Genomic DNA, 26,710 nt, shown 5'->3' with positions numbered 1-26,710 from the left:
TATGTTATACTGTCTATTGTTCAGAATTGTCCAAACATTCAAAGTGGGCGAAGTAACTAACAAAATCTAGCACTTTAAAAGCCTATGGGATGCATTGCGGGACACATTGTCATAACTTTTTTTTCTTTGCCAATCGACGAGGTGTAGCCGGTGCCAACTAAAGAATCTTTCCTATTACACCATTTCAATAAAAATGGGGGCAAGAAACCATTACAGTTTCATATAGCAACTTAAATTAGCTCTGAAAAGCTTCTTGGCTGACAGTGTCTGGTTTGGAAAGTGCGTCTTGCGAAAGAGCGTGTTCGTAATTATTCAGCAACAAATTATCGTAATCATGTATTTATTGATAAAGGCTAGTATTACTTCTCATCTTTGCCAGACACATTCTACAACGCCACAGCATCTTGTCCTTGACAATGCTTCTGAGCCGAGAAGGTGCCCAATTTTTAAGGTGGCAACATACGTTCAGGTCATAGCCACGAACACTCTTCTACACTTCAGCACTTTGACTGGGTTTCCAAGCTCATCTTCCAAGTGTAATGTCTTCCAAACAAACATCATACACCTTACTGCCTGATCAACGCTCCAGTTACAGGATATACATTATTTTTGGAGTGATTCCTATGCAACTGCCGTCTGGTGCGCAGTCTTTTTGCGAATTTTTCTTCTGCAGCACTGATATGGTGAGGACGACCAAGAAGCCAATATTTGCCCAATTATAACGCATGCTGCCTTGCACCATACCTTACGGCTACGCAGCCAAATGACCCTAACCGTTCAACCGACTTTCTCTCACGTGTATTCGTCAGTATTAGGTAGCGTGAGAACACGCACGCACGTACGCCCACCCACACACGCACACAAAAATAGTATACTTAAAATAAAACACGGGTGGAGAACATCTCTACAGCATATATAATCGAAACAATGAGATAGTGTGGTTCTGTGTATCATTTCAGCATCTTTATTAAATCTAAGAGTGCTGTATTTTGTGTCTATAAGCGGTCCACTTATCACGTATTATCTATTTGCTCTCTTAGTTCGTAACGTCTCAACGTGAAAAGCATGAAGATTTCTTAGAAAATTTAATAACGCTTTTCGGAATTCACGAAATGAATGCTAGGTTTTATTTGCAAACTCCTTATTCCATTGCAGTCTGTATTCGTGCAGGAATTGGCAACTGCGTATTATAATAAGTACGTCAAGTGCACTACGTGTATCTGAGGTAAGAAACCAAATTAATTTAGATCTCCTTTGTTCTTCGCACAGTACTTGATTGTGTAAACCTAATAATAACTTACGTTGCTACTATACATTAGGAACTGCGATGCGGGAGGGAACTTGCGCCTGCATTGATAACGCTGTCTTTCTAGAGAGTAGCTTGGTGTCGCTTTGTTTCGGCCAGGCGAAAATTTTCGTCAGGTGGTAAGGTGGAAACCAAGTTTCGAGGTTATTACGAGTTTAATAACTTGAGAGAACATTCCCCTTGTTAGCCTCGTTTCCTGATTCCCAGTGTGATGTCTTTGGCAGTGAGGAGGCTGTACCCGTTTTGGAATTCCAGAGGCACCTGTAAATAAAGATAATTTTAGTTACTTACCATAGTATCGCAAACCCTAAAAGATATGTGGTCATTGATCAAAGGTAGTCGAAATTCTCAACTTTGTTCCTAGGATCAGTAAGCATATTGCAAGGTATTCTGAGCGTCATAAAATGTAAGGCGCAGTGATTTCTCGGTGACCGAAACTTGGGACGTTTTTCGTACTTGCTGTTTTCATGTCTATGGCTGATCATGAAGTACATTGAGATTGATTTAAGCTAACAAATGGAACCATAACATCCAGCTTCATAGGATCATACTTCCGCAGTCTCAAGCGCGTGCGCAAATGTGCTGCAGTTCTCCGCAAAGTTAATGAAGGGATCCGCAGATAGTATCAGTAAAATATGAAATACTGTCGCAACCAGTTTTGAGCACTCAAGTTTATCTGCACCTTTAGCTCAACAACCTGTAGTGAAGCACTCCTCCACTACGCAAATAATCAAAGCTTCTACACTACTCTCCTTGTCTCCAGCACCTATCTGACACGTTCATCCATTAAAACATTTTTTGTGACGTAGTGATTTTATTTCATCATGTTTCTCAAGCTGATTTCGTTTATGTTTTTGTGTTTAAACCGCAAACTGAGCTACAGTGTTCTGTTGTGATATTCATATATTAATTAACGTTCAAATAGATGTCACTAAGAAAGTGTTGGCTACTTTTTAATTCCTAGATATGCACGAAATGATGCAAGAACATGAAGCAAAGGATAACGAAAGAATTATAGTGACAATTAAAGTTTACTTTCACAACATAAAATCACCAACAGAAACAGAAACATTTCTTAGACATTTTCCAAAACATAAATCTTGCTTTGGAGGTATAAATGATATTACGCATGAGTTTCGCGTTATTTCTACGCAAGAGCCAAGGGAAGACGATGAAAAAAGAGAACACGGAAATACGGTTATGCGCAAATGCAGAAAAAGTATTCTATCCACAAATACGATTTCAATGATAAAAGTCAGGAACGTTTAGATATTCGAGATTCTTGAAGAAACTGTACAAATGCAAATTCTGTACTTTCTAGAATATTTGTTTGGCACGTCTTCAATATACACATTTACACTGATACATCCGAGCACGCCGCCAAAGATCGCAATATGATTTCACCATAAACTTATTTAACACAGTGACACAATATGACACCAAGCCATGCTTTCAGAGGTGCTAGCACGGTAATTTGTGGTGTTAAAACCTAACAGGTGACTTTATAATGAGTGTCTCACAAACGCTCTTGACAACCCCCCTTCCCCTCCCTTGGTACCTTGCTAGCTTCTTTCACATGATCCAAGTATTCTGTAACCGTTAAAGACAAACGCACGGTGTTGACGAAAGCATTTCAACTCACTCTCGTTTTTTTCGTGCGCACCACCTTGACGTTGCGAATAGTGTAGAGCAAAGAAAGCTTCACTTCTTGCAGAGCGAAGCGCATGCCGATGCAGTTGCGCGGCCCAGCACCGAAAGGCAGGTACGTGTACGGCTGGATGGAATCCATGTTCTCGTCGCTGAACCTGCAAGAAGTAGGTCAAATGTGTCTCTCTGACCTTCTTCATTTCAAAATAGACTAAGCTTAGGTGACTGTACCAGCATGAGGCAGCGGAGTATGCAGTCAAGGCGAGTTACACATAACTCCGGGGATAAAAAAAAAGAAGCACGACGAGAGAGGAATGCCAGGAGCTCAGTGACTATGGCCAGCTAAGTGTCGCTCTGAGCGTCGTCTTGTTCAGCTTTCTGGCACTGCGCTTCTTAACGATGACGAACTTTAAGAGATACTTATAACATTGGGGTTTTCTAAAGCTGTTTGAAAGAAAGTGCTCGGGCAGAGCACTTACCGACATGCCCTCTAAGGTAAGATCAGCCTGCAGTCGACAACGTCCCCGGTGTCTTGCTCCTTTACACTCAATACACACGGCCTTTATGAGAGGCCTGTCTCTTCTTCTGTGTCTTCTTGTGTCCTTTTGTGGTGTTTTTATTTTCGTGTTGTAACTCGCTTTGTCATAATACACCAACAAGCCGACATTTCAACCCTCTAAGTACAGAGTATTCGAGATTTTCGTATTCAGGATTTATTGCCTTACCTGTCGGGGTTGAACGTAAACGGATCAGAAAAGTACTGCGGGTCGTGATGCATGGAGTAGACGGGGATTGCAATTATGTCTCCTTTCTTCACTTTGATTCCAGTGTCTCCCAGGACGTAGTCCTCGACTGGCGATCGCTCAATTCTGTCACAATGAGAGGTGCAGTAGCCTATCAGTCGTTTGTATAACTGTCATTGAGGTTTGGAGCTCACTTCCGAAAGTTATAATTTTCTTGCGATGGGCTTTGTGAGTATATTCGCACTGACTCCCTCTTTCCTTTTTTATAAATCTGTCTGTCTTTTCCTCCGCACGGCCAACCTCCTTACATTCCCTTCTTCGTCTCTCTCCCGTTCTGGCTTTCATTGGAAGCAAGGACTTACTGCCTAATTTGACATTGTGACCCGTTGTTACTATGGGCCAGTTCACAAAGCCCATAAAATTAAGGGTAAATAATATTTCAGATTGTGTGAATTTACGCAGGCGAACACAGTAGCGATATCTGCACATATTTCTACGTTACGGTTTTTTCTGTATTATTTTTTAGCCATTTACGCTCAGTTGTTAAATATGAACTAATATGAAAGGTTTAGTGATAATTCAAAGCTTGAGAATGGAATGAAAGACGTTGCTTCGAAGTTGTATCACTCAAGTATCGTGAAAAATTCGGTACTTGACCGAATTTAGCGGGTACTAGCATTCAGTGGATCGGGCGCTCACGTGAAAAGGCACGGTGAATATGATGCCTACCTACTAGCTCTCTTAAATTCGGGATGCTAAGCTCATTAATCCAGAAATATTTCGCTAGTCAGCAATAATTTCCTGTGTGAACTGTTAGGATCTGCTGAAGCAGTGCCTGCTTCACCAGGCAAAGTCGACGCAAATATATCGCGAAGTAAACGAATGAATAACCACTTAGCGTGCCACTTATATGTAAAATTAGATTACTTCCTGGATTAGCCAATGCACGATATTTATATTCCTGGTGTGTGAATGGTGACGTGTACTTACGAGTTCTTTGATGCAGCTTGAAAAGAGTATGAACTTAACTTACTACATACGAGTAATGACCACATAAAGCAAACAGACAAAGAAGCCAAGCAAATCATCATGAAAATTAACTGCGGTTGAAATTGGAATGTAGGAAATAATGAAGTCAAGGGGAAATGAAAGTTGACGAAAATAGCATTTGTCGCCACTGGGATCCGAGCCCACAACGTCCGCATTACGCGTGCGTTGCACTGCCAGCTGTGCTACGGCCACGGCTATCAATTCGTCCACTAACTTGGGAATTTATGTATTACAAGGTCCAGCCCTGGGAATGTTAGCCAGCGCCACTCAGAGCCATGGTGGGCAGATGTGGAACATATTTTTTTTTTTGCCCTATGGCGTCACCTAACACGTTATATTAGGAGAGCAGGCATTTGTCCAATAAACCCTTCTATGCTACCTAATGACATAATGGCTCCCAATGGCGACACGTTATCTTTTCTTCCTTCTTCATTTCTCTTTACTTCATTATTTTATACATTCCAATTTCAACCACAGTTAATTTCCTCGATGCTTTCCTTGATTTCATTGTCTGTTGGCTTTGTGTGGTCATGATTAACCGGATCGAGCCCCTCGGTTCCTCTTCTTCTTTTGCTCGTACAAGCAAGTATTTTGGCACGTCCATAATACATCTTCGAAAGCGCACGGAAAAAGAGGCACACACCGTACGGCGATTGTACATTTATAGAGAAACTGGATTGGCCAACCGAAGAACAGAAAAGGGTTCTGAAGTGAAACCTCTGTAGTAAAACTCTCCTATTACGCATTTAAAGAACTGATGCGAGGGCACACGAATACAAAACAATGAGAAGTAGTGAACACGGAAAAGCAAGAATGCAGCAATCCAAATTCCTCAGTTTTTCTCAAGATAATGAAAAGAAATGCAATACTACACTAAACAAGAATATATTGAACGTGCATAAAATAACCATTTGCGCAAAGGGGAGACAATCAGAGTAAAGATACTTCCTTCGTACTCGAAGGGAAATACGTCACTTTTCGTGCCGCTTATATTCTGTGATATCGGCAACATATGCAACAAATGACATTACCGTGTAGCTGGAGGGTACATTCGAAGAGCCTCGGAGACAACACCGTGTAGGTATTTGAGTTTAGTAATCACATCCAAGCTGGGACGTTCTCCCTGTTGGGCACACGGAAAACGACAAAATGTTAGAGAATATTCTGAGAAAGTGATCACCAATTTTGCCTCTGGTATACCAACTATATATATTTTTTTTTCGCGAGCGTTTCCAAGTGACAAAGTCCCGCTATCTCTTTCGCAGTGGTTTTCTTATTACTATATTCTTTATTTTTGGATCATGAGCCCTTTTGTGGCACTGCTTTTAAAGCGCTACACGAAGCCCGTGATAAAAAGGGGATTGTGAACAAGACCGCGTTTATGTGCCACGTGTTCGCAGATTTACGTTTAGTACCGTTACTGTAGCTACCGTGTTTCCTCTCAATTAACTAAAATGAATAGGCTCGCACGTGTTGTTGGAGCAGTGCTGCCCTCAGCGTCGATGCGGCGAGCAGCATCATTGTAGTTTTACTAAGAAGGGAACGTCAGCAAAAAAGGGTCTTCAAAAGGGTCTTAAGAAGAATGACTCTTCTTTCTGCAGTGCATATAGCCGCTATGGAAACGACGGACAGTAACAGATTGTTGAATGTTACTGCTTCGAATACTTTCATATAAGAAAGGGCGTATATTTTGTAACATACGAAGCTACATTATATAAGCATGTACTTAGCGTACGTGCATAGTGAAGCATTCGTCCACTTCTTCTCTCAGCTTTTCCTGCACCTCGGGGTTAATTGCCAGTTGGTAAAGCGTGTACGAGATCACACTCGAGGTCGTGTCCTGGCCGGCAAAGAAGAAGAGCACGCATTGGGCCATTGCTTCATCCTGAGTCAGTGCTGCAAAATGCGCATCAGTGGTTAAAAAGATCGTCGCAGCACTAGCTCCACGCTTTCTGCTCTCAGTTATGTAAATACGGTTTAACCTTACCCTTACAGCAACCTTGAAACACAGCTTCTAATCCTCTTCCAATATTATTCTTTAGTAACTGTTACGAAGATCAGCTTCGCCAAGCTGCACCTAAATATGTAGCTATAAGAGAAAGTTCCCATAGTTAGATTTTAAAGCGCCGCTTTCTTTGCGAACTATACTTGTAGCTAACTGAACGTATTAGACCGCGCACGCACTCTTCTCTATAGATTTAATGCCGTTTTATGACGTCTTTGTGTGGTACATATGAACCAGTATAGGCTTTTTCTTATTTTATTGTTTGCCATTAGTCTGGATACAGAAATATTTCCTAGATGATGAGCTGCTAGTTGTGGCGTTTGTTACCTAGCATCAAAAGATTTGAAGCTACCTCTTGCAGTTTTCGATCTGACGCCCCTTTCCCTATATTGCTATTGAAAACAGGCAAACATTCACTATCTTCTTTAGTAACCTTACCCGCTCCTTAATTTCTAAATGTGATCTACAGATGGCAGTGATGACGACGATGGTCTGGCTAAGTACATTGCTGCTCGGTCATCTCGTCTAGCGCATTCCGGGGCCCCCACCGCACTAAGCGAGATTCATCTTTGATAAGCGACATATGCCTCTTGGATCTCCAGTATGAAGGAAGGCACCACGTAGGATGGTTTACAAGTGATGTCGAAGCAGCTTCGGTTTGTGTGTTGCCTACTTTCCATGTTCGAGTCCTGGTTGGCGCATAATTTTTCTGTTACGGTGCGCCTAGCCAATTTTCCCGTGCTCTAAAGCACTAACCAGTTGCAGGAACGGCTCTTGAATGTCAAAAAGACCAGCTGTCCTCGCATGCGATTGAGCTATGGTACCACTGAAGTTCCCACTGCTATGGCAAGCGCTCATGACAGTCATACTTTTTGTAGATTAATAATAGCATAAGACCGTTCAACAAGACTGTAAGGCTGTGAAGAATAGAATCGCACTGTAACGAACGCAAAAATAAGAGAGCTTGGCAAAGAGACAATGCAGTACCATTTAAAGCTGCTACTACGCGTTCACGCGTAATCATACATTACATGTATAATACAAGGCACGGTGATGACAAGGGGTGAGCAAGCAAAAATGTTACAGTGCCTATATCGTGGCTATTTTTTATGCTTTCAGTGTGAAACAGTTTTTTTTTCTCTGCAGGTACCGTATTTCGCTGTGACACGCAAGTCTGTCGCGCTGGATTGGGCTCAACGAGGTAGTTCCGAGAAACCTACAGAATTATCAACGGTTATATTAAAAATACCAATGCCGGGTTCAGGACCATATGGCATCAAACTTATTCACATTAAAGCTTTCAAATTCGTTAGAGTTGCTTTGAAGATTTTATGTAATTGTTACGCTGTCAACTTACGCTGCATAATGAATTCTTGTAGGCGCTATAATAAAAGTGCATTTAGTGATCCTCTGGTTTGGAAACATAGCGCTGAGCTAATCTGAAATCAAGTGGGAAATAATGAAGACACAATATCGTGACGGCCACCATCGGGTACACTGCACTAATATCACATCGAACAACCAAGAACAATCTAGAATATGTTCTGCCATGGCAATACCTGCAAATGACCAGAAACGTAAACCAAAGATGCTCACATTTAGCCTGCTTGGCATTTCCGGCGTGTAAAGCATCAAGTTCTTTTTCCTTCGTTGATAGGTTGATCGCGCATTGCATACGTTAGTAAGAATCTCTTGTCAACAATCATACTGGCACAAGCTAATTCTTCTTTTCAACGTGTAAAAGCCCAACGCTGTGGGTACAGGTAGAGGCACAAAAACACGTCTGCTCGTGGGATATTCTCGATGCCCAAGCATGGGCTAATGTAAGCGAGGTATGCTTACGGTAGCAGAATGACAGAATGCTCATTTAAACGGATTCACGCCTGATGCCTCCTGTTTTCAATGAAGCGGCCACATTTGACGGCACCTTGAAGAGCAGCATACTGTACAGAAAGCACTAACAATGCTATATTTCAGTGGCACTGAGGTCTTCAACATCACTTGATGTATATTCAGCTTCGTGTCTGTACGTGTCACTCGACCCCACCTAGTCACCTTTCCCATTTACTAGATCTGAAAAAAAGATAACATTTAGTAAATGATAGCCATACTTTTGTTTGATGAAAACGACGTGTCTGGCTTCAGGCCTGAACCAAGGTTGAAGAGTTGATTGTCGCGTTCAGAAGCCTTTTCTACTGCGGATGCAAGGTTGCCTTCCTTGGCGTCCATCATGAGTTGAAGAAAGTCTTCGTGCCGCTAAGAGAGAGATATATATATATATATTTTATGCCAAAAACCAATAGGATTGGCCGGAAGGGCTCGCTGGCCTATTATACTTAGCGGATAAGGAGAAAGGGAAGGCAATTGAGACAGTGCGCCATGAAGGCTATAGTGAACTACCTATGCGTGCGACTCGTAAGTATGTTCATCGCATAACACGTCACAATACGCATGCGCCTGTCATACAGTTCTAAAGCCCGGAGTTGAGGCCGCTCTGCGTTAACGAAGTTCAAGGGGGCTCTTGTTCGCCATGCACTTTTGGTGTTTTCGATGGCGCCAGAATCTTCAGCTCCGAAAGCCGTCTGTCGTTCAAACCAGACACTCTGGCATTAAGCGCCCAACATTCTTTACTGCGATGAGGGCCGTCACAGAGGATGAGCGAGATCGTCTCTGGCTTTGGCTGTGGCAGTCGGAGTCACTTTCACGGCCGATCTTATCAAGTTAACGTCCGATAAACGTCATCTTGAGTCTGCAGTAAAGTTGTATGCACTTGCTTTGCTTAGGTTGGAATACTGAAACTAAGAGACAAAGCCGGCAATATCATTACTAATATAGATAAGATAGTCCAAGTGGCAGAGGAGTTCTATAGAGATTTATACAGTACCAGTGGCACCCACGACGATAATGGAAGATATAATAGTCTAGAGGAATTTGAAATCCCACTGGTAATGCCGGAAGAAGTAAGGAAAGGCTTGGGAGCTATGCAAAGGCGGAAGGCAGCTGGGGAGGATCAGGTAACAGCAGATTTGTTGAAGGATGGCGGGTAGATTGTTCTAGAGAAACTGGCCATCCTGTATACGCAGTGCTTCATGACTTCGAGCGTACCGGAATCTTGGAAAAACGCTAACATAATTCTAATCCATAAGAAAGGGGACGCCAAAGACTTGAAAAATTATAGACCGATCAGCTTACTGTCCGTTGCCTACAACGTATTTACTAAGGAAATTGCAAATAGAATCAGGAACACCTTAGACTTCCGTCAACCAAAGGACCAGGCAGGATTCCGTAAAGGCTACTCAACAATAGACCATATTCACACTATCAATCAGGTGATAGAAAAATGTGCGGAATATAACCAACCTTTATATATAGCTTTCATTGATTACTAGAAAGCGTTTGATTCAGTCTAAACCTAATAATAATAATAATATTTGGGGGTTTACGTGCCAAAACCACGAGTCGGAACCTCAGCAGTCATGGAGGCATTACGGAATCAGGGTGTAGATGAGCCATACGTAAAAATACTGGAAGATATCTATAGCGGCTCCACAGCCACCGTAGTCCTCCGCAAAGAAAGCAACGAAATCCCAATAAAGAAAGGCGTCAGACAGGGAGATACGATCTCTCGAATGCTATTCACAGCATTTTTACAGGAGGTATTCAGAGACCTGGCTAGCGAAGAATTGGGGATAAGAGTTAATGGAGAAAACCTTAGTAACTTGCGATTCGCTGATGATATTGCCTTGCTTAGTAACTCAGGGGACCAGCTGCAGTGCATGCTCACTGACCTGGAGAGGCAAAGCCGAAGGGTGGGTCTAAAAAATAATTTGCAGAAAACTAAAGTAATGTTTAACAGTCTCGGAATAGAAAAGCAGTTTACGATAGGTAGTGAGGCACTAGAAGTGGTAAGGGAATACATCTACTTAGGACAGGTAGTGACTGCGGATCCGGATCATGAGACTGAAATAATCAGAAGAATTAGAATGGGCTGGGGCGCGTTTGGCAGGCATTCTCAGATCATGAACAGCAGGTTGCCATTATCCCTCAAGAGAAAAGTGTATAACAGCTGTGTCTTACCAGTACTCACGTACGGGGCAGAAACCTGGAGGCTTACGAAAAGGGTCCTACTTAAATCGAGGACGACGCAACGAGCTATGGAAAGAAGAATGATAGGTGTAACGTTAAGGGATAAGAAAAGAGCTTATTGGGTGAGGGAACAAACGCGAGTTAATGATATCTTAGTTAAAATCAAGAAAAAGAAATGGGCATGGGCAGGACACGTAATGAGGAGGGAAGATAACCGATGGGCATTAAGAGTTACGGAATGGATTCGAAGGGAAGGGAAGCGTAGCAGAGGGCGGCAGAAAGTTATGTGGGCGGATGAGATTAAGAAGTTTGCAGGGACAACATGGCCACAATTAGTACATGACCGGGGTAGTTGGAGAAGTATGGGAGAGGCCTTTGCCCAGCAGTGGGCGTAACGCGTAACCAGGCTGATGATGATGATGATGACTGAAACTCAGTTCTAGGTCTGGCGGAAAAAAGTAAGGTTGGCGATAGTTATAAATGGCCCAGTCCATACTGAAGGTTCTCCTTGTTGCACAGGAGAGCAGTGCCGTAATGTCATGTCTGGATAAGAAGGTGGTGACGGTATCGGCATCGGTAGGCGCAAGCATTGCTTCTTTATTAATCGTCAATTAACGTTTACAAAACGGCCACAACATTACTTACAGATTGTTTGTCCTGCCGGTCCTTGATGATGTTGAGGCATATCTGCTTGAAGTAGAGAAATATTTCCATATTAAATGGTCGCAGCCCAAGTAATCTTGAGATGGCTGGGAATACAACTGAAATGGAGAAATTATTTATTGCAGACTTCGCTATTTCAGCGCCTCATTTATCTATCCAAGAAAGAAACTAAAGTCAATAGCGGCCTTTAACTTCATAAAATGTGTGTCAGAGCTATGCGCACCATCTGTATGAAAACAAGCACCATGTTTTTTCTTAGAATATATCTTAACTGGCCCAAGCCCGCGCTAAGCGCTACAATGTTTCGTACATTGGGTACATCTTAACCTTACGTACGTAGTCTGTTTATTACTACTGGCCACATGCACATGCATGTGGCGAGTAGTATGAGAATGAATGTTCATGCGACGTTCGGGAAAACAAGCCAATATTTGCGGAGTAGAGGCTGAGCTTTCTTTTATTTTATTTATTGACATTCGATAACACCATTTTATGTTACCAAACGGGAACGTTTGTTGAGGCCACAATGTTTAAAAAAAGAAAGAACTAAACAGTACGCGCTACAAATGGAATGAACGCATTAGATACGTTGGCTGAGCATCTCGAAGCTGCGTAGTGGTTTATGAGGGACACTGGACTCCGGGTTGATTTTGATCACCTATGGTTCTTTAACATGCACCGGAAGCACTGTACGTGAAAGTTTATACACTCCATCCCCGTCAGAGCAGCGGCCGCAGCGGGACCTTAAACTCACCTTTGTGCCATAACCACTAAGTCACACTGGTGGAAAAACGGAAGCAACGACTAAACAAAAGGTATAAGGCGAGAAATAACGCTTGTTGTAAATAACACTCATTATCACAATGCGTTGGCGGGTTAGTTGGTGCGAATCCATGAATACTTTGTTTAGCGCAAAACAACAGACACAAGAAAGACGACCAGGACAAAGCACATTAAACTGACATTTTATTACGTCACTCCTTTATAGACAGCTGTAACTAGAGAAACATGCGCAGTGAGCACCATGTAGTGGAACCACCAACATCCGATCACAAGAGCGCACTCATGCGACAGAATAAAAAAAAAAACATATTGAGCCCTGTACAAGGTTAAGGAAGGCACACTAATGCACTATGACCCCAATGACTGAATTAAGAATGCTTCCGATAACTCTCGGGCGGTGGTGTCACGGCTCTATTATCGGAAGCATTCTTCATTCAGTCATTGAGGTCACAGTGCATTAGTGTGCCTTCCTTAAACTTGTACAGTGCTGAATATGTTTTTTTCATTCTGTCGCATGAGTGCGCTCTTGGGATTCGATGTTGGTGGTTCCAGCACATGGTGCTCACTGCGCATGTTCCTCTAGTTTCAGCCGTCTATAAAGGAGTGACGCAATAAAATAATGTCAGTTGATAGTAGCGCCTTGTCCTGGTCATCTTTCTTGTGTCTGTTGCTTTTCGCTAAACAAAGTAGTCATAGACTCATCACCTGCGTGGAAAGATCAAGTAACGAGCTAAGTAAGAAAAGAATGATATGCTCACGTTGGACTACTCACAAAACATAATAAGGCGTGGTGTGACACGTCCCGAGAAGATCTGTCGTGATTTGGTGACAAACTCATTGGTCTGGTCCGAGTGAGAGTCCAACTTCGTGCCAAATGCGCATCTTGCAATTACGTCTAGTGCATAGTTGCTGAAGAACCTGTGTGGCAGGAACCATTAAGTAGGCCATACATTGTAGGTAATAAAATGATTACATTAATAGTGGTGAAGGCTCTTCGTAGTTGTCGAAAATGGCGAATAGCTGAGGTCAACGCATTGCTTCAGACTTACTATAGCTATTGACTACCACGCGCGCAGCTGCAATGTTCCTTTCATTTTATGCTTCCCGCAGCCGGCAACACGAGGATATTTCATCAGTTAAACAAACAGTGTCTTTACTAGTTCAGCCTTCCCACAAATGTCGTTGACGAGATTGTGATCGTTAATTTCGAAAGTGAGCAGTCGATGTTACTCTGTAGTTTCTCATTCCTTCGATCTATATGAGAAGGACACAACATGCACGTGCGTACTGATCCAAATAAAAAAAATCGAGTGAGGCGCAGCTGTGAGGTTAGAGCGTAGATATCTATAATAAAGGAATAATGCGGTGGTACTATAAACACCTCTAGATTTAGAGCAAATTGTAATCATCTACGTCTGAAGTAACACACACCGATCTGTTTGCGCATCGATGACGTCCTGCATATCTTATAGCAACTATGTACCTTGAACACGAAACTCGACACCATAGCGCTCGCCTTGCACTACATGACGGCAAAGGTGCATCGGTGTACCCTATGCACGTGTTCCTTATACGTGACCTCCAGTGTCGACGAATGCTTGGGCAGGTAAGCCGTCTATTTAAACGTCAATTACACTTCTCTTTGGGGGCACAGATAGAGGATTTGCTGCAGTAGTAGGCAATGCAGCACCACCTCCGAGGGCTTCATTTTATAGATTTCCGGAAGGGTGCGGCCAAAAGCCACAGGGGACGAAAGGCGACGTGGCAGCGGCGAGCGGGAAAATGGGCGGCGCGTTTGCGGTGAACGAGGCTGGTGTCCGCTCGGCTATGGTGTGCGACTATACCACGTGTTCCTAGCAGAGTTGTCGGCGCTGTTAAACTCGGCGGTGGGCGAAACAGTGCGGGCATTTCAATTAAAACCGCTCAGGTTGGTCAAGGTGCGAGGTCTTGAGGGCCACGAATTGCGGCATTATCTGGCGACATGACCAATTCGGGGACAGGTGAAATATATCGGCTAGTTGTCCGCGTTTTTGCAATCAGCCCGTAACTGGATGAACAATTCTGGGCTGTCCAGCAGGCTGACTACGTGGCCGTGGGGCTTGGCCTTCCGGTCCCGACGTGGCAGCGGCCCGCTTAGTGGTTAGTTATCACTACTTGCAGGACCAAATTAAGTTTTCCATCCATCCATCCAATCAGTCGGGTAGCGATAACGCGCACAGAAGCGTCGGGGCGGAGCGAAAATAGTAGAAAGGCGTTCGTTGGCTCTGAGGTGGTCGACAGCACAGACAGGATGTAGGCCAGTGTTTTCAAGTTCCTGTCGAGCGATGGCTTGCATGACGGCAAGTGAAAAAGGGGTAGCATGAAGGCTGCGCGCACAGAAAGCTGCGGGCGCCATCGCGTCCAGTTCATGTCGAACGATTCGCACACGTCCTCTGATGGTGACGCATGCAGCTGTGCGGGCTGATCTTCACACGTCGACGTTGCGGCAGTATTGGGAAGTCTGGCGAATGGTTGCAAGACGCGTCGGCTTTTGGCCTGCTCGAATTGTCGGCACTCTTTGATGATAGCATCAACTCTAGAGCAGCTTTCGCACATGAGCCGATTAAAGGCGTCGTCAGCAATGTCCTTGAGCGCATGCCCTACCTTCTCAACTTCTGTCATGTCGTGATCGGCTTCACGCCAAAGCGCCAGCACGTCCTGGATATACGAGACATAGGACTATGTGGGGGATTGGGCACGAGAGGCCAGTTCCTGCTTTGCGGCAATATTACGGCCCGCTGGTTTGCCAAAGAACTCTGTGAACTTCTATTTGCACAGGTCCCAGATAGTCAGCTCCTCTTCATGGTTTGGAAACCACAGCTTTGCCGTGCCTCTTAGGAACAACAACAGGCTAGCTAGCATAAGCGTAGGCTTCCATCTCTTGATTCCCCTCACACGTTCGTACATAGCCACCCACTCTTCAACGTCGGCGTCATCAGTCAGAAGAAAGTTCCAGGATCCTTGGGTGGCACGAATACAACCGAAGAGGACAGCGGCGTAGCGGGCGATGGTGAAAAGGCGGCAGCGACGTTGATTTCAAGTTCTCACCGTCATTCATGGTGAGGACGGTGATGTGACGTCCACTGCCGAGCTCTGTTTAATTCCGTGGTACCCCGCACCTCCCACCAATATGCTAGGGGTATGTTATGAGAGTATGAGAGTATGAGAGTATAAGACTGTATTCACAATGTATATATAAGCAGAGTCAATGGGGTTAAGATGGCTGACTACTAACACCACGCAGCAGCAAGCTTCTCGCGATCTTCTCCCTCCTCTCTCTTCTTTATGCTCCCGTAATAGTATTATGAACAATGCTATTTCGTTAGCTTCCCTATTATTTGCTCCTAAAAGTAAAATCCTTGGCCGATATCCCGGGTGTCCTTGAGAATACGAGCGTTGGAGCTGCTTCTTTAATTATATTAATTATTTCGAAAATTAGGCGCGGGCACTCACTGTTTGATGTCGATGTCCTCCTCCTTTGCCGCCGCCTCTTTCAGGTGTTGTGCTGTAACCACTGCGCAGTCCTCAATCAAGAAATTCATCTGCGTTTATTTGTAGATGCCAATTATACATCATGTCTCTGACTATGGCAACTTAAACGGAATATTTGCAGAAGCAGTACTAGTCCTTGCGCTAGTTTGTGTTGCTTAACGGTGGAGGGAAAATAGCCCTAGATAATTAAGCTGCATACTTGAGCCGCTATTTGTAATGCATGCTTCTGAATGTGAATGCTCAGCAGCCGTGTTTGATTTGCAAGCGTCATCGTGTGATATTGCTGCATCCTTTACTTGTGTTCGTACTATTTTTCTGTGCGTGCGTGTTCTTAGCGCTAATTACCTTTAGCAATATTTGCTTGCTACATGCCACTAAAGTAGCACACCTGGATGTCCCCACGAATAAACCCCTTTAACTATCATTGCGACTTCCGGACGATTTTCTGTGCCTTAAAACCTCTTACAAGCTACAAAAACAAATAAAACACAACTATGTTACTGAACAAAAGACAGTAATATGTGAAAACAATTTATACAGCAATGCGAGTGCACTGGTACATTGACGCATGGCTTCATGATGGAATATTGCCGTTCCACGCAACGTCTTTCATGGTTGTGCACTTGTTGAGAATTCATCTCGACTGCGCTGTGTTGCACCCTCTTCCAACTATTTTTTGGCTATTATGCCCGAACAATAGAACAAGTTTGTGTTCTAAATGATCCCTAAGAAACAGACATGGTCAGTGAAATCTGTACTGCGGTGTAAGACCGACACGTCCATCCCAAAGCAAGGGTTCTCACGGCTTAACATTCGTTATCATGCCGTTCACCAAGCTGTTTCCTACGCACCTGCCAATTCTTGTCTTTATCATCATGGGTATTTTAAGGCGAGCTACTATCTTTCGATACCATTGTCACTGTAAAAGATGGTTTCTGTTTCAATGCCTCCTGTTTTTCTTCTTCCAGAAGAGCCAAAAAAGCGTTTTCCCACACTGTTATGGATCATTACTGTCTTCTTACACAGGCCTTTTAATATCCCCCCTTTTTAACTTTTTAACGCGCTAGATAGAAGTTATAATACCCAAGCACTCGTAAACAATGTAGCCTCTCTTAAATAATAAAACATTTTTTTTTCTACTGCTGAACATATACTTGACATCGAGCCTTCTGCAGAATGATCAGTACACATCCATAATGTCGCAGTTAAAAGGCTGCTTGCGACTCCTTTCTGATATGTTATTTGGCGTTGAATAATTACTTCCCCGCTGGGCTATGTTCGCTCGTATTAACCAAAAGAAATGTGAGCATATTCCTTCAGGGAGCAATAAAACTCTATGCAATGAACATTAATAGGAAACAAGCAGCTACGCTCGTTTAAAGAACGTCTCAATCATTCCTTGTCTTTAGAGATCACGTTTCCAATTTCTTATTTTGTTATTCACGTGATAACCAGCGACAGAACAAAGAAAAGTGTAAGCTTGAAGCCAAAGTTTCGACAAAGAGACGTGTCTTTGAAACATTGACTCAGTCTGATATTTTCCTGGTCCGCCCGTTGGCTCAGCAGTTCGACTCCATCTTTTCGTGAACTCCTTGTTTCGTTTTTACTTTCCCACCGGCTATGCATCTTCAGCGTTCCGTTAAGCATGCATGTGCTTTAAAAAATATACTTCTTGTCCTGGACCGTCTCTGTTCTATAACATGGCACTGTCACTACGTACTGGCTATATACTGCTAAAAATAACGAAGGCAACAACTATCATCACCTTTCTTAGCCTTCCAGTGGAAAATGCAGGACTCGAGGCCGGTCGAATCTTACGCCATCTATCCACGGGAGTGATGTTCATCATGTTGTCCAATATGGGGTCGGAGAACTTGAACGTCTGTAACAGGAGAAATTGGGTAGCTAGGAAAGACTCATTGACCTGTTCACTGTCCCCTTTAGAAAAGGTCCGCAGGTCACTTCCGGCAATTTCAGCAAAAGTCAATAGACAAAGTAACCGTTGCATCCTAAAATGACGGTACCGTAGTGTGAATAAGGGTGCAATATATAGAATGAGGGAACACTGCTAAGCTCTTAGTTTGAGCCCGGGTCGTTAAACTTTGCGGTATTAAAGTTGTGTCTATACAGCCATCCATTTGTTCGTTCGTTCGTTCGTTCGTTCGTTCGTTCGTTCGTTCGTTCGTTCGTTCGTTCGTTTGTTCTTTCGTTCGTTCTTTCTCTCTTTCTTTCTTTCTTGTCTTCTTTCTTTCTTTCTTTCTTTCGTACGTTCGTTCGTTCGTTCATGCATTTGTTTGTTCGTTTGTCGCAGAATATCTAGTTTTGCAACGTGGTTGATTCTACGAAATAAAAGAGAACTATGTTGCAATATCAATCATCTTATACACACCGCAGCTTCTTTTTTCGTCATATTTCCATCGCATCACTTAGGAGGAAGTGGGTGTAGCCCTGCTACACGACGTACCCTTCGATTGGGCAATGCAGGAAAATCCTTGACCATGACTTGCTTCACCAGTTCGGGTTCGGCGACAAAGAGGACGCTCTTGCCGGTCTCAAAGGTGCTGCATAAAATTAACCAGTCGTCCCTTGCATGTAATCACAAGAGGAGAATGAGGAAAGTTACATTCGGTGACATGTATTTAACTGATTGCTAATGCACCACGCTGTCCAAATGTCTAGGCTCTCAATAAAAAAATAAAATATTGTGGAGCTTTGCCATGTTAGTCCGTGGTTAGGTTCTAGTGCAGTTTCGGTTTCTCCAGTTACCTGACTGAGCGTAACCGACAGCCACTTACGCGTTATAGTACGAATACTTCACAAAATTTAGATGGCGGAAGGCCACTTTTAGTTGCACTGTCAGCACACGCAATTAAGGGCCGAGCGTCTCTGACGCTCAATCAAAGCACGAAATCAGGGCATTATTGCGTTTCTCCTTAACCCCACAGAGCCCTACGTATCATTTGTGATACGCTAATATTGATGCTTACAAACTTGAATTTAAGCGCTGGAAACCGAATTTAGAGCCCATAGTACTAGCTTTTTTGATGCGCTGATGGGAGTTTTCAGTCGTGGCTACCTCAGCAAATCAATTACTAATTCATTAATTAGCGTAATAATTTTTCATCAACTGTCATTTATTTCACTGTTTTCTTATTGGGAATACCCTCCATAGCCAGAAATGAATGTGAACAAGTTTGAACTTTCTTTGATGTAAAATAGTTTGCCAACTTTCCACATGAAGGAAAAATAGGCGACTGGCTCACCTTTCTTTCCCAACACCGGAGAGCAGATTTGTATATATAAGAAAAGGCGGTGATATTTTGTTTGTGCTAGAACTTGATTAGTATAGTAAATAATTAATTAGCGATTTACGTGCTAAACTGTCCACAACTGAAATCTCACTTCAGCTCATCGAAAGCGCTGCTTTTGAGTATGGTTTAAGCTTTCAGTGCTTAAAAAAGAATTTGCCGGTATCGAACTTCCAGGTATCGAGCGGCCAATAACATATCTACCATACTAAGCAAAAAAAAAAAAAATACTTGTTTTATCGTCTGCTTCATTATGAGATAATTATTTAGATTTCTGTGGCGTCTAGTATTCAAGAGCCCTGGTTCGCGTTCGATGCAATGAATCAAATAAACATCTTAAAAGTTTGTGTGCCCTACATGTTTTTGCTTAGCCAGAGACAATTACCTAACTGTGACTAGTGCACTCACCCGAATAATTTTCCATACTTGTTGTACCGGTTGGTATCGAGGAAATGCATAGGCTGTAAAGTAAGAGGGCATTGAAGCCAAATTCAACAAAACAGAACGCGTGCGTTCATGTAATGAAGGAAAATACAGTACGACAAACTTAAGTGAAGAGTGGATCTCTGGCGCACAATATCGCCTGGATATTTGATTATTTTAAGCATGGTAATTATTGCCTTCAAAAGCGAACCTAACTCCTGCGCATAAATGTAGCATGGCTACTCATAACGCAGGTATATGACTCGGTAGTTTATTAGGAAAATGATTATGCAAAGCTTTATATCATTTTTGCGGCATTAATTCGTACACCGCAATTAATATGAGTCCTTCAATCCATATACTCTTTCGTTATGGATGATGTCACTACTTTCCAGACACCCTTTGTGTTAAGCGTATTTTTTCGTTCTCTTGCGGCTTTATTTTTCCATCATGTCGTTTCCGTTTCGTCGTCTGACGACCAGTTATGGCTTGAAAGCCAGACGACAAATGGCGCTAACATTTCCTAGATCAGTTGAGTGAAATAATAAAACAACGATCACATCAATCAGGACGACGCGAGGAAGGAAACCATGAAATCATTTTGTTATGCAAAACTATACAACATAGCAGTGGCGACGGGTGAACACGCAACCATCTTGATAACTCGAAGTTGCCTCGGTTGTCAAGCGCTAAGCCTTTGGTAAGAAGACAGCAATACTTGCATCGCCAACGTTCCTAACTATATTCTGCCTGAGGATAGGAACCAGCGTATTGCTACAGGCGCCATTGAATAATATAATTGTCTGGTTCGGTGAGGTGCAACGCTTTGTGGGGTTATGGAGCGTGGAGGTCAGAAGCTATCCATTCATGAGCGCAACTTCGTGGTAAGGATATTACAGAAAAAAAGTCTCTTTCGACACACATTTCAGGAACACACATCATGATGCTGCTCAAGCATAGAAGAAGACATCATTCTGCCGTAATTTGTGCACGTATTTGTTTACAAACAAACCGCAATCAGTTGAAATATCAAGCAGGCAGCTACATACTGGTTTTAACATTGTAAAGTGTTGGTATAAAGAACAAACACGTATTATACAAAACAAGAAAATGACCCATAATAACAACGTTTTGTTGAAAGAGCATAATAATTGATGGTCATTAAATATATTTCTTTTTTCTTCCTTTTCTGTTTTCTTTAATTTCTCCTTTTCTTTCTTTTTTTTATTTTTCGTGATGAAGGGTTGCCTCAAGTCATAATGCTTCGTGCGTTGTACTGTATGTGATCTGAAAGGTTAATGAGCTTCCGCGTATGCGACCTCTTGAAACGAAGAATGACCGGGCAGATATAAGCATTTCGAATTTCAAACTCTGAAGTTTACTTATTTTACGGCGTCGGTACATGGCAGAGTTGTAACAATAACTACTAATAATTGTAAATAATAGCTTACTTGGAACATGAGCTTCAACGTGGGGCCAAATATGAGGGCAAATGGCTCTGACGTGACATTTTGGTTCTTCCAGTAGTTGCGGTTCCGATATGCATACCTGCGAAGATTGAAGAAATAACAGTTGCTCGTGCGTTTGGTTTTTGCGTGAACTGCGCAACCTCAAATATTATCTGTTAACATGGACACTGTTTTCTTTTTTTTTTTCATTATTCACGTGCCATAGAATTGCTGGCGAACCGCAGAACGAATATAGGATGTCGCACTACGCTGATATGTGCAAGAACTATGTGCAACCCACTGGTATCGCATGCGTACTCATTCCACACATGCACATGTAGTACACGCACAGCCGCACGCACACATCGCTAATTGTGACGTCATCGACAAGCGCCATTTATTTCTTCTCTCGTCTCAGCCCCCATAAAAACTCCTGCTTCAGGGCTTTAGAAGCACAAAATTGAAATTGAAATTTCTAGCGAAAAGTACATTGCAAAACAGATTAATGTTTGAGAACCAATTGATAGTGAGCATCGAGTTTATTAACTGTCATTAGGCGTTTTAATAACATGCTGTAAAGGTACTGGTGACTGTTGGTAAACGATTTTTAAAATCAAGGAACCATACAGTCCATCCTTATGAGCTGCTCTTACCGACATGATACGGTATCATCTTTGTAGAACCTATCGACTGTCAAGAAAATGTATATAACTAATATTTATAATACATCAGCTTGCTAATAACTCACAGCCAACTGCCAGCCACCATAATCGAAATAATTTGAAAATATTACTTGCGTTACCTTTATTTAAACCTTTTTCTACGACAGGTATATACTAAGTTGAAAGGTGTATCGCGACATCCTTCTGCAGCTTGCACAGAACGTGCATCAATGAACTGGGCAGTAACAAAAAGTGCAGAAAGCGCCCTCTTCATCACGGCCGGTATTCATATAAAGCTCGTAAACTAGAATTGTTCCTAAGAACCGATTCCAGCCCATGCTGGTGCAGGACATTTCATTAGCAAAGGCGACCTGCCAATGACAGCACTTACGAACGATAAGATTTGTGGACTCGGCCCCAGATGTTTGTTATACCAATTTTGAGGCTTAGACAGGGGCCACATTGGCACATCAGGGAAACGCCACTGGGAGTTTGAAGCAGCGTGTTTATGAAACGAGGGACAAAATTGCTGATTCGTAGGAACCGCCTCATTTTTCATTCTTCACGTCGCGTGACGGCAAAGCTAACGTTTGTGTGACGGAATAGGCGCAGGTTAATGACGTCATCAAGCAGTCACGGTTTGCTAAGAAACACAGCTGTGGCCGCCGCGCCGATCGCTCAAGGCCGAGCGGAATTTGGTATATTGCATTAATTAGGGGAAAATGAGACATCCACCCAATCGTAGCAATTGCTACAAAGGAAATCCATACGAGATACTCGAAAGAAAAGCCTCGCAGTTGAAGAAAAATTGGCCCGGGACTCGAACCCGGGACGACCGCCTTTCCTGGGCCGCCGCTCTACCATCTAAGCTAACCATGCGACTAGCAGATGGCAGAGTTAAGTCGAATTTGTCGACAACTCGAATGAAATATTGTGAGAAAGGGCACCTTTCATTTTTTCTTTTGAAGACTCAGTATGGGGGGGGGGGGGGGGGGGGGAGAGTAGTAGAAGTAATAAAGTAGAAAGGTGAGCAAGATGGTAAGCATTCATAGTGGTAACAGCACGAAAAAGAATGGCGGACTGTGTGAAGGAAACAAAGGACGAGCACAGCATAGCGATAGTGGCGCATGAGTTGGCTCTCAAGGCGTGCGTGTGTAAAGATTGTTGGGGATGGCCTTATCAGAATTTAACAGCCGCAGCCGGGTTCCGAAACCGTTACCTCGTTTTCAGTAGCACGACAATGCAGCCAATGAGGAGCCGATTTGGTTTAGGTGTCTTGCATAGGACAGATTTTGGAATAAATAGTTTAAGGGGTGAGTCGTACCTTTCCGTCCATCTTCTTCACAAGTAAACTGCGCATTTTGGTGAGTTGGTAAGGGGGCGATGTTTTAACTTGGTAGCGTTAAAAGTCCCACGTCGCAGCAAATCCGGTGTCGCCGTCGACGAAGTTGTCCGTGAGTGAAAAGTGCCATATATATTTAGGTATATGCACATGTGGTATATGCAGGCTATATTTCCACGCCATTTTGTCATTGAAGTGGTTCATACCATGTCTTACATTCTTGAGAAAGTTATTCCTCGGAATTTGGAGAATGACAGCCCACGAACAACTGTCGTGAAACTAAACACCGACAGCGCATGCCTTTCAAGTTGAACCTTGAATACGAGAAACCTCGAAATGATGTAATTATTTTGGCGCTTATGTGTACAACCTCCAGGATAGGCCCACGCAAGAGGCCGCGTTTCTACGAGAAAGCTCGGCTGCGTACATACCGTTCGCCGCCAGCGTTTCCCGGTACACGTTAAGGTTACATAAACTGCCCTTTCTGGGAAACGTGAGAAGCAGTCAGGGGTGTTTAAATCCTATCGCATTCCACTGTTAAAAGCGAAACTTAAGCGTCCTCCGATCTTTTTTTTTTCCTAGTTTTGAATTTGGTCGGCCTCAATAGCAATGTCTTGCGTTAAGGCATGTTATGCTTGCGATATCTGTGGCCCTCGTTGCTTTTCTTTTTTTTTTTTGTTGCACTTGTTCTTTCTGTTCTCATTGCTTGCACTACATATACATGCGATGGTTGCTCAGTGGCTATGGCCTTGGGCTGCTGAGCACGAGGTCGCGGGATTGAATCCCGGCCACGGCGGCCGCATTTCGATGGGGGCGCAATGCGAAAACACCCGTGTGCTTAGGTTTACGGGCACGTTAAACAACCTCAGGTGGTCAAAATTTCCGGAGTCCTCCACTACGGCGTGCCTCATAATCAGAAAATGGTTTGGCACGTAAAACCCCATAATTTGCAGGGTGTCCAGGCTTACTTTTCATACTATTCTTTGTATTTTGCTTAATTGCATAATTAGTTAAGGCTAACTAAACATTGCAACTTCGGAAGCTACGAAGTTAGGCAAAAAAAAAAGAACACGGATTAGGAAGTTGTAGAACGCTTTGCGAAACGTCTGGTTAAACAGTTGCCAACGTTATATCTATTAGGCATTAGTGATTTTTTTCCTCTTACTACAGATACCCACAAAATAGATAAAAAATGTACCAGGTGAAATGCCCGCTTGCGCGCCGTGATTTCCGCGTTGCCAAACGCTCCGCGTACAAACGAACAATGGATTTAACCTTGAGTGCTTCCGCGTCGCCGGCTTCTCGCTATCATGAACCGCCGTGGGGGAATCACATCGGTGGCGTAAATCGCACCGCCGACGCTTACGTCACGGTCCTGTCGCCTTTTAAGCGGTAGCACGCCCTGCTAGATGCTATGTTCGTTGCGCTGCAATCGCGACGCGTGAGTGGGCACGTCGCGTAGTATTTCTTTCTTCTTTTTTTGTATTTCGCGGGCGTCTGCAATAAGCGGAAAAGCACTAATGCCTGATAGATAAGAAGTTAGAAACTGTTTAATCGGACATATTGCAAAGCGCTCCCCAACTTGATAATTAGAATTTTTTGCCTAACTTCGTTGCTTCCGAAGTTGGTTAATGAAGTTAACCTTCTCCACTTTTGTAATTAGGCAGAATACAAAAAAAATAGATTGGCTTACTACATACAATAGTCAGCGACATGCGTTTCGTCGCGTCGTGTTCAGATTGCATCGGCATATTTTTAACTCTGGGACACCCTGCCATAGCGACCTTATATTCTTCTGCTTTTCCATTGTCCTACTTTTGGTCAATATTGCTTCGCAAGACTCTCCAGAATGTACAACCTATCAGCAGAGAAGTAAGGCGTAACGTTATATGGCACGATCCGGCCTCGGCGGCCCGAACCTATGGATCATTCTGCTTCCTCCGCTGCCGCTTAGGTGCCCTGGAGATACTACGTCAGCCGCTTTATTGTAACCTTAGGTTATCTCTTGTTGCCTCTGTTCGCCACTTACACCAAGAGGAGTTGTGAGAAAAATAAAAATTTTTGGCTTTCGTTTTACATCGAATAAATAACAGAGAAGCTACAACGAAACAAACAAAATTCGGAAGCATGCTAAACTCCTGTAACACGTGAAGGCGAAAGCCTGCTGCCCACTTGGCAATGCGCAAGACTCGCATCGTCGCGTTGCTGATTTTTCATTTCACCTGCTTCGGCTCGCTTTCGACGTTTAGCTGCGGCTTTGCGCGCGCGTACAGCGGGGTCAGACTCTGGCCAACGACGCTTCTCTTCGACTTCACGTTGCATCCTCTCAGTAGGGGATTGGGACGTATGCTGTTCCCTATGTTGTATGTGTGATTTCAATGAATGTACGTCCTGTTCAGTTATTATTTGTTTATTTTATTTACAATTACTGCCATTTTCCTTAAGCAAGACCTCGCAGGAGTGAATACATGTCTTGAAAACAAAGAAAGATTAGCATACATATTTGAGCCATTGAACAACAAATTGACCATGAAACAATTCCCGCAAGCACACTTGAAGGTTATTCAAAAGTTCAATGGTGTGGCTTCACTTTGCTGAGCTCTTGTAGCCTCAGCCATACGGGGGTATGAGTCATTGCATGTTTTGATTGCTTCCGGGGCATGAGCCATTGATTACAGGTGTCTGAGCCATTGAGAAAGTCACACGGTTCTTTTGTACCGCTCAACTAGACGCCGCGTTTCTATACGTTTTATCGGGATTCAATGAATGCATTCACTGTTCACTTCGCTTTGATGCGTACGTGTAGCCTCAGCATTACGAGAGGGATGAGCCAGTGCATTCTTTGCTTGCTTAGGGGATATGAGTCATTCCTGATGATGATACTTTTTGCAACATTGGACAAGACGACGCGCTTTCATCAAGGCCATCGGGGAATGAGCAACTTAAGGCTTTCGCCTTAAAATCCAATTTCTCGTCACGACGAAAAAACGGCCGGGGAGTTCTGGCCATTTAAAGACGTTGTCCTTTAAAGACGCCTTCTGTGAGCCACGCAAGGGAGAGAGAGAGTTGTGTTTAACTGAGAGGACCATTTCCAATTTTTTTAGCGTGCATTCCTATAGGGATATACATGTACGCATGCACCTCGAACACACAACCCTTGAATGCCCTTCGTACGTTTGTGCCCTTTCTTGTGCCTTCTTTTTATCTATCCTTAATTTAATTAGCTACCCGCCACATGGCGCGCAGCTTCTTCTGGCTGCCAAGAGGATGCGTAGCATGTCTCGGATCGCAAAGTAAAATAATATACTCACAGATATAAGAGGACACAGACCGTCGCTGCCAAGATAATCCAATCCGGTAATCCCAGGAAGGTGGCCATGGCCAATCCGCAATTCGTGATGTCTTACTGAGCGCACGATGACACACAGGGGTGTTCCCAGCGCCCCCTGCACGCCGAACAATCCGCTCGCTGTCCGGTGAAGGCGCGTCGTTGCCGCTCGTCGACGACCGAGCTCCGAGTGCGCGAGCAGTTGGTTCAGCAGCGCTCGCGGCTACGTAGCTTTGCAGTGAAGGCAACGCCGGCCGGAGAATGCGTGTGGGTTGCCTTGGGTACGAAACTATCTCTGTCTCTCTCTCTCTGGCAAGAGGAACCAGAGGGGAGGGGGAATCCCAGGTGAAGGAGTGGACCCGTATAATGCGGAAATCGAGTTGTC

The 26,710-nt window shown here is 43.6% G+C and overlaps 1 protein-coding gene across 2 annotated transcripts; it reads right to left on the bottom strand.

Moving 5' to 3' along the window:
• Positions 1-1,442: 1,442 nt before the first annotated feature.
• LOC126531494 (cytochrome P450 3A11-like) lies at positions 1,443-26,507 on the bottom strand. 2 transcript variants are annotated; one of them, XM_050179034.2, is made up of 14 exons: positions 26,309-26,507; positions 20,997-21,093; positions 19,531-19,583; positions 18,279-18,375; positions 17,580-17,696; positions 15,776-15,864; positions 13,056-13,201; positions 11,483-11,598; positions 8,863-9,007; positions 6,482-6,642; positions 5,778-5,869; positions 3,679-3,822; positions 2,949-3,111; positions 1,443-1,567 (listed from the first exon to the last, which is right to left on the bottom strand). In XM_050179034.2, the coding sequence occupies exons 1-14, from the start codon at positions 26,374-26,376 to the stop codon at positions 1,490-1,492; spliced, it is 1,566 nt and encodes a 521-aa protein (XP_050034991.1). In that variant the 5' UTR covers positions 26,377-26,507; the 3' UTR covers positions 1,443-1,489. The 2 variants fall into 2 exon arrangements, with proteins under 2 accessions (XP_050034991.1, XP_054927175.1); XM_055071200.1 differs by lacking the exon at positions 3,679-3,822.
• Positions 26,508-26,710: the final 203 nt, after the last annotated feature.

The sequence above is a fragment of the Dermacentor andersoni genome, chromosome 5 (genome assembly GCF_023375885.2).
Source record: "Dermacentor andersoni chromosome 5, qqDerAnde1_hic_scaffold, whole genome shotgun sequence".
NCBI classification, from domain to species: Eukaryota; Metazoa; Arthropoda; class Arachnida; order Ixodida; family Ixodidae; genus Dermacentor; species Dermacentor andersoni.
This window is presented reverse-complemented; position numbering and strand designations above follow the sequence as displayed.

Bases quoted from the DNA above. Each gene is read 5' to 3' on its own strand.
- LOC126531494 (XM_050179034.2), bottom strand. From the start codon at position 26,376: ATGGCCACCTTCCTGGGATTACCGGATTGGATTATCTTGGCAGCGACG. The intron at 17,697-18,278 runs GTACGTCGTGTA...CTCCTGTTACAG, and splicing joins CTGCATTGCCCAATCGAAGG to ACGTTCAAGTTCTCCGACCC. The intron at 9,008-11,482 runs GTAAGTAATGTT...TCTCTCTCTTAG, and splicing joins ACCGGCAGGACAAACAATCT to CGGCACGAAGACTTTCTTCA.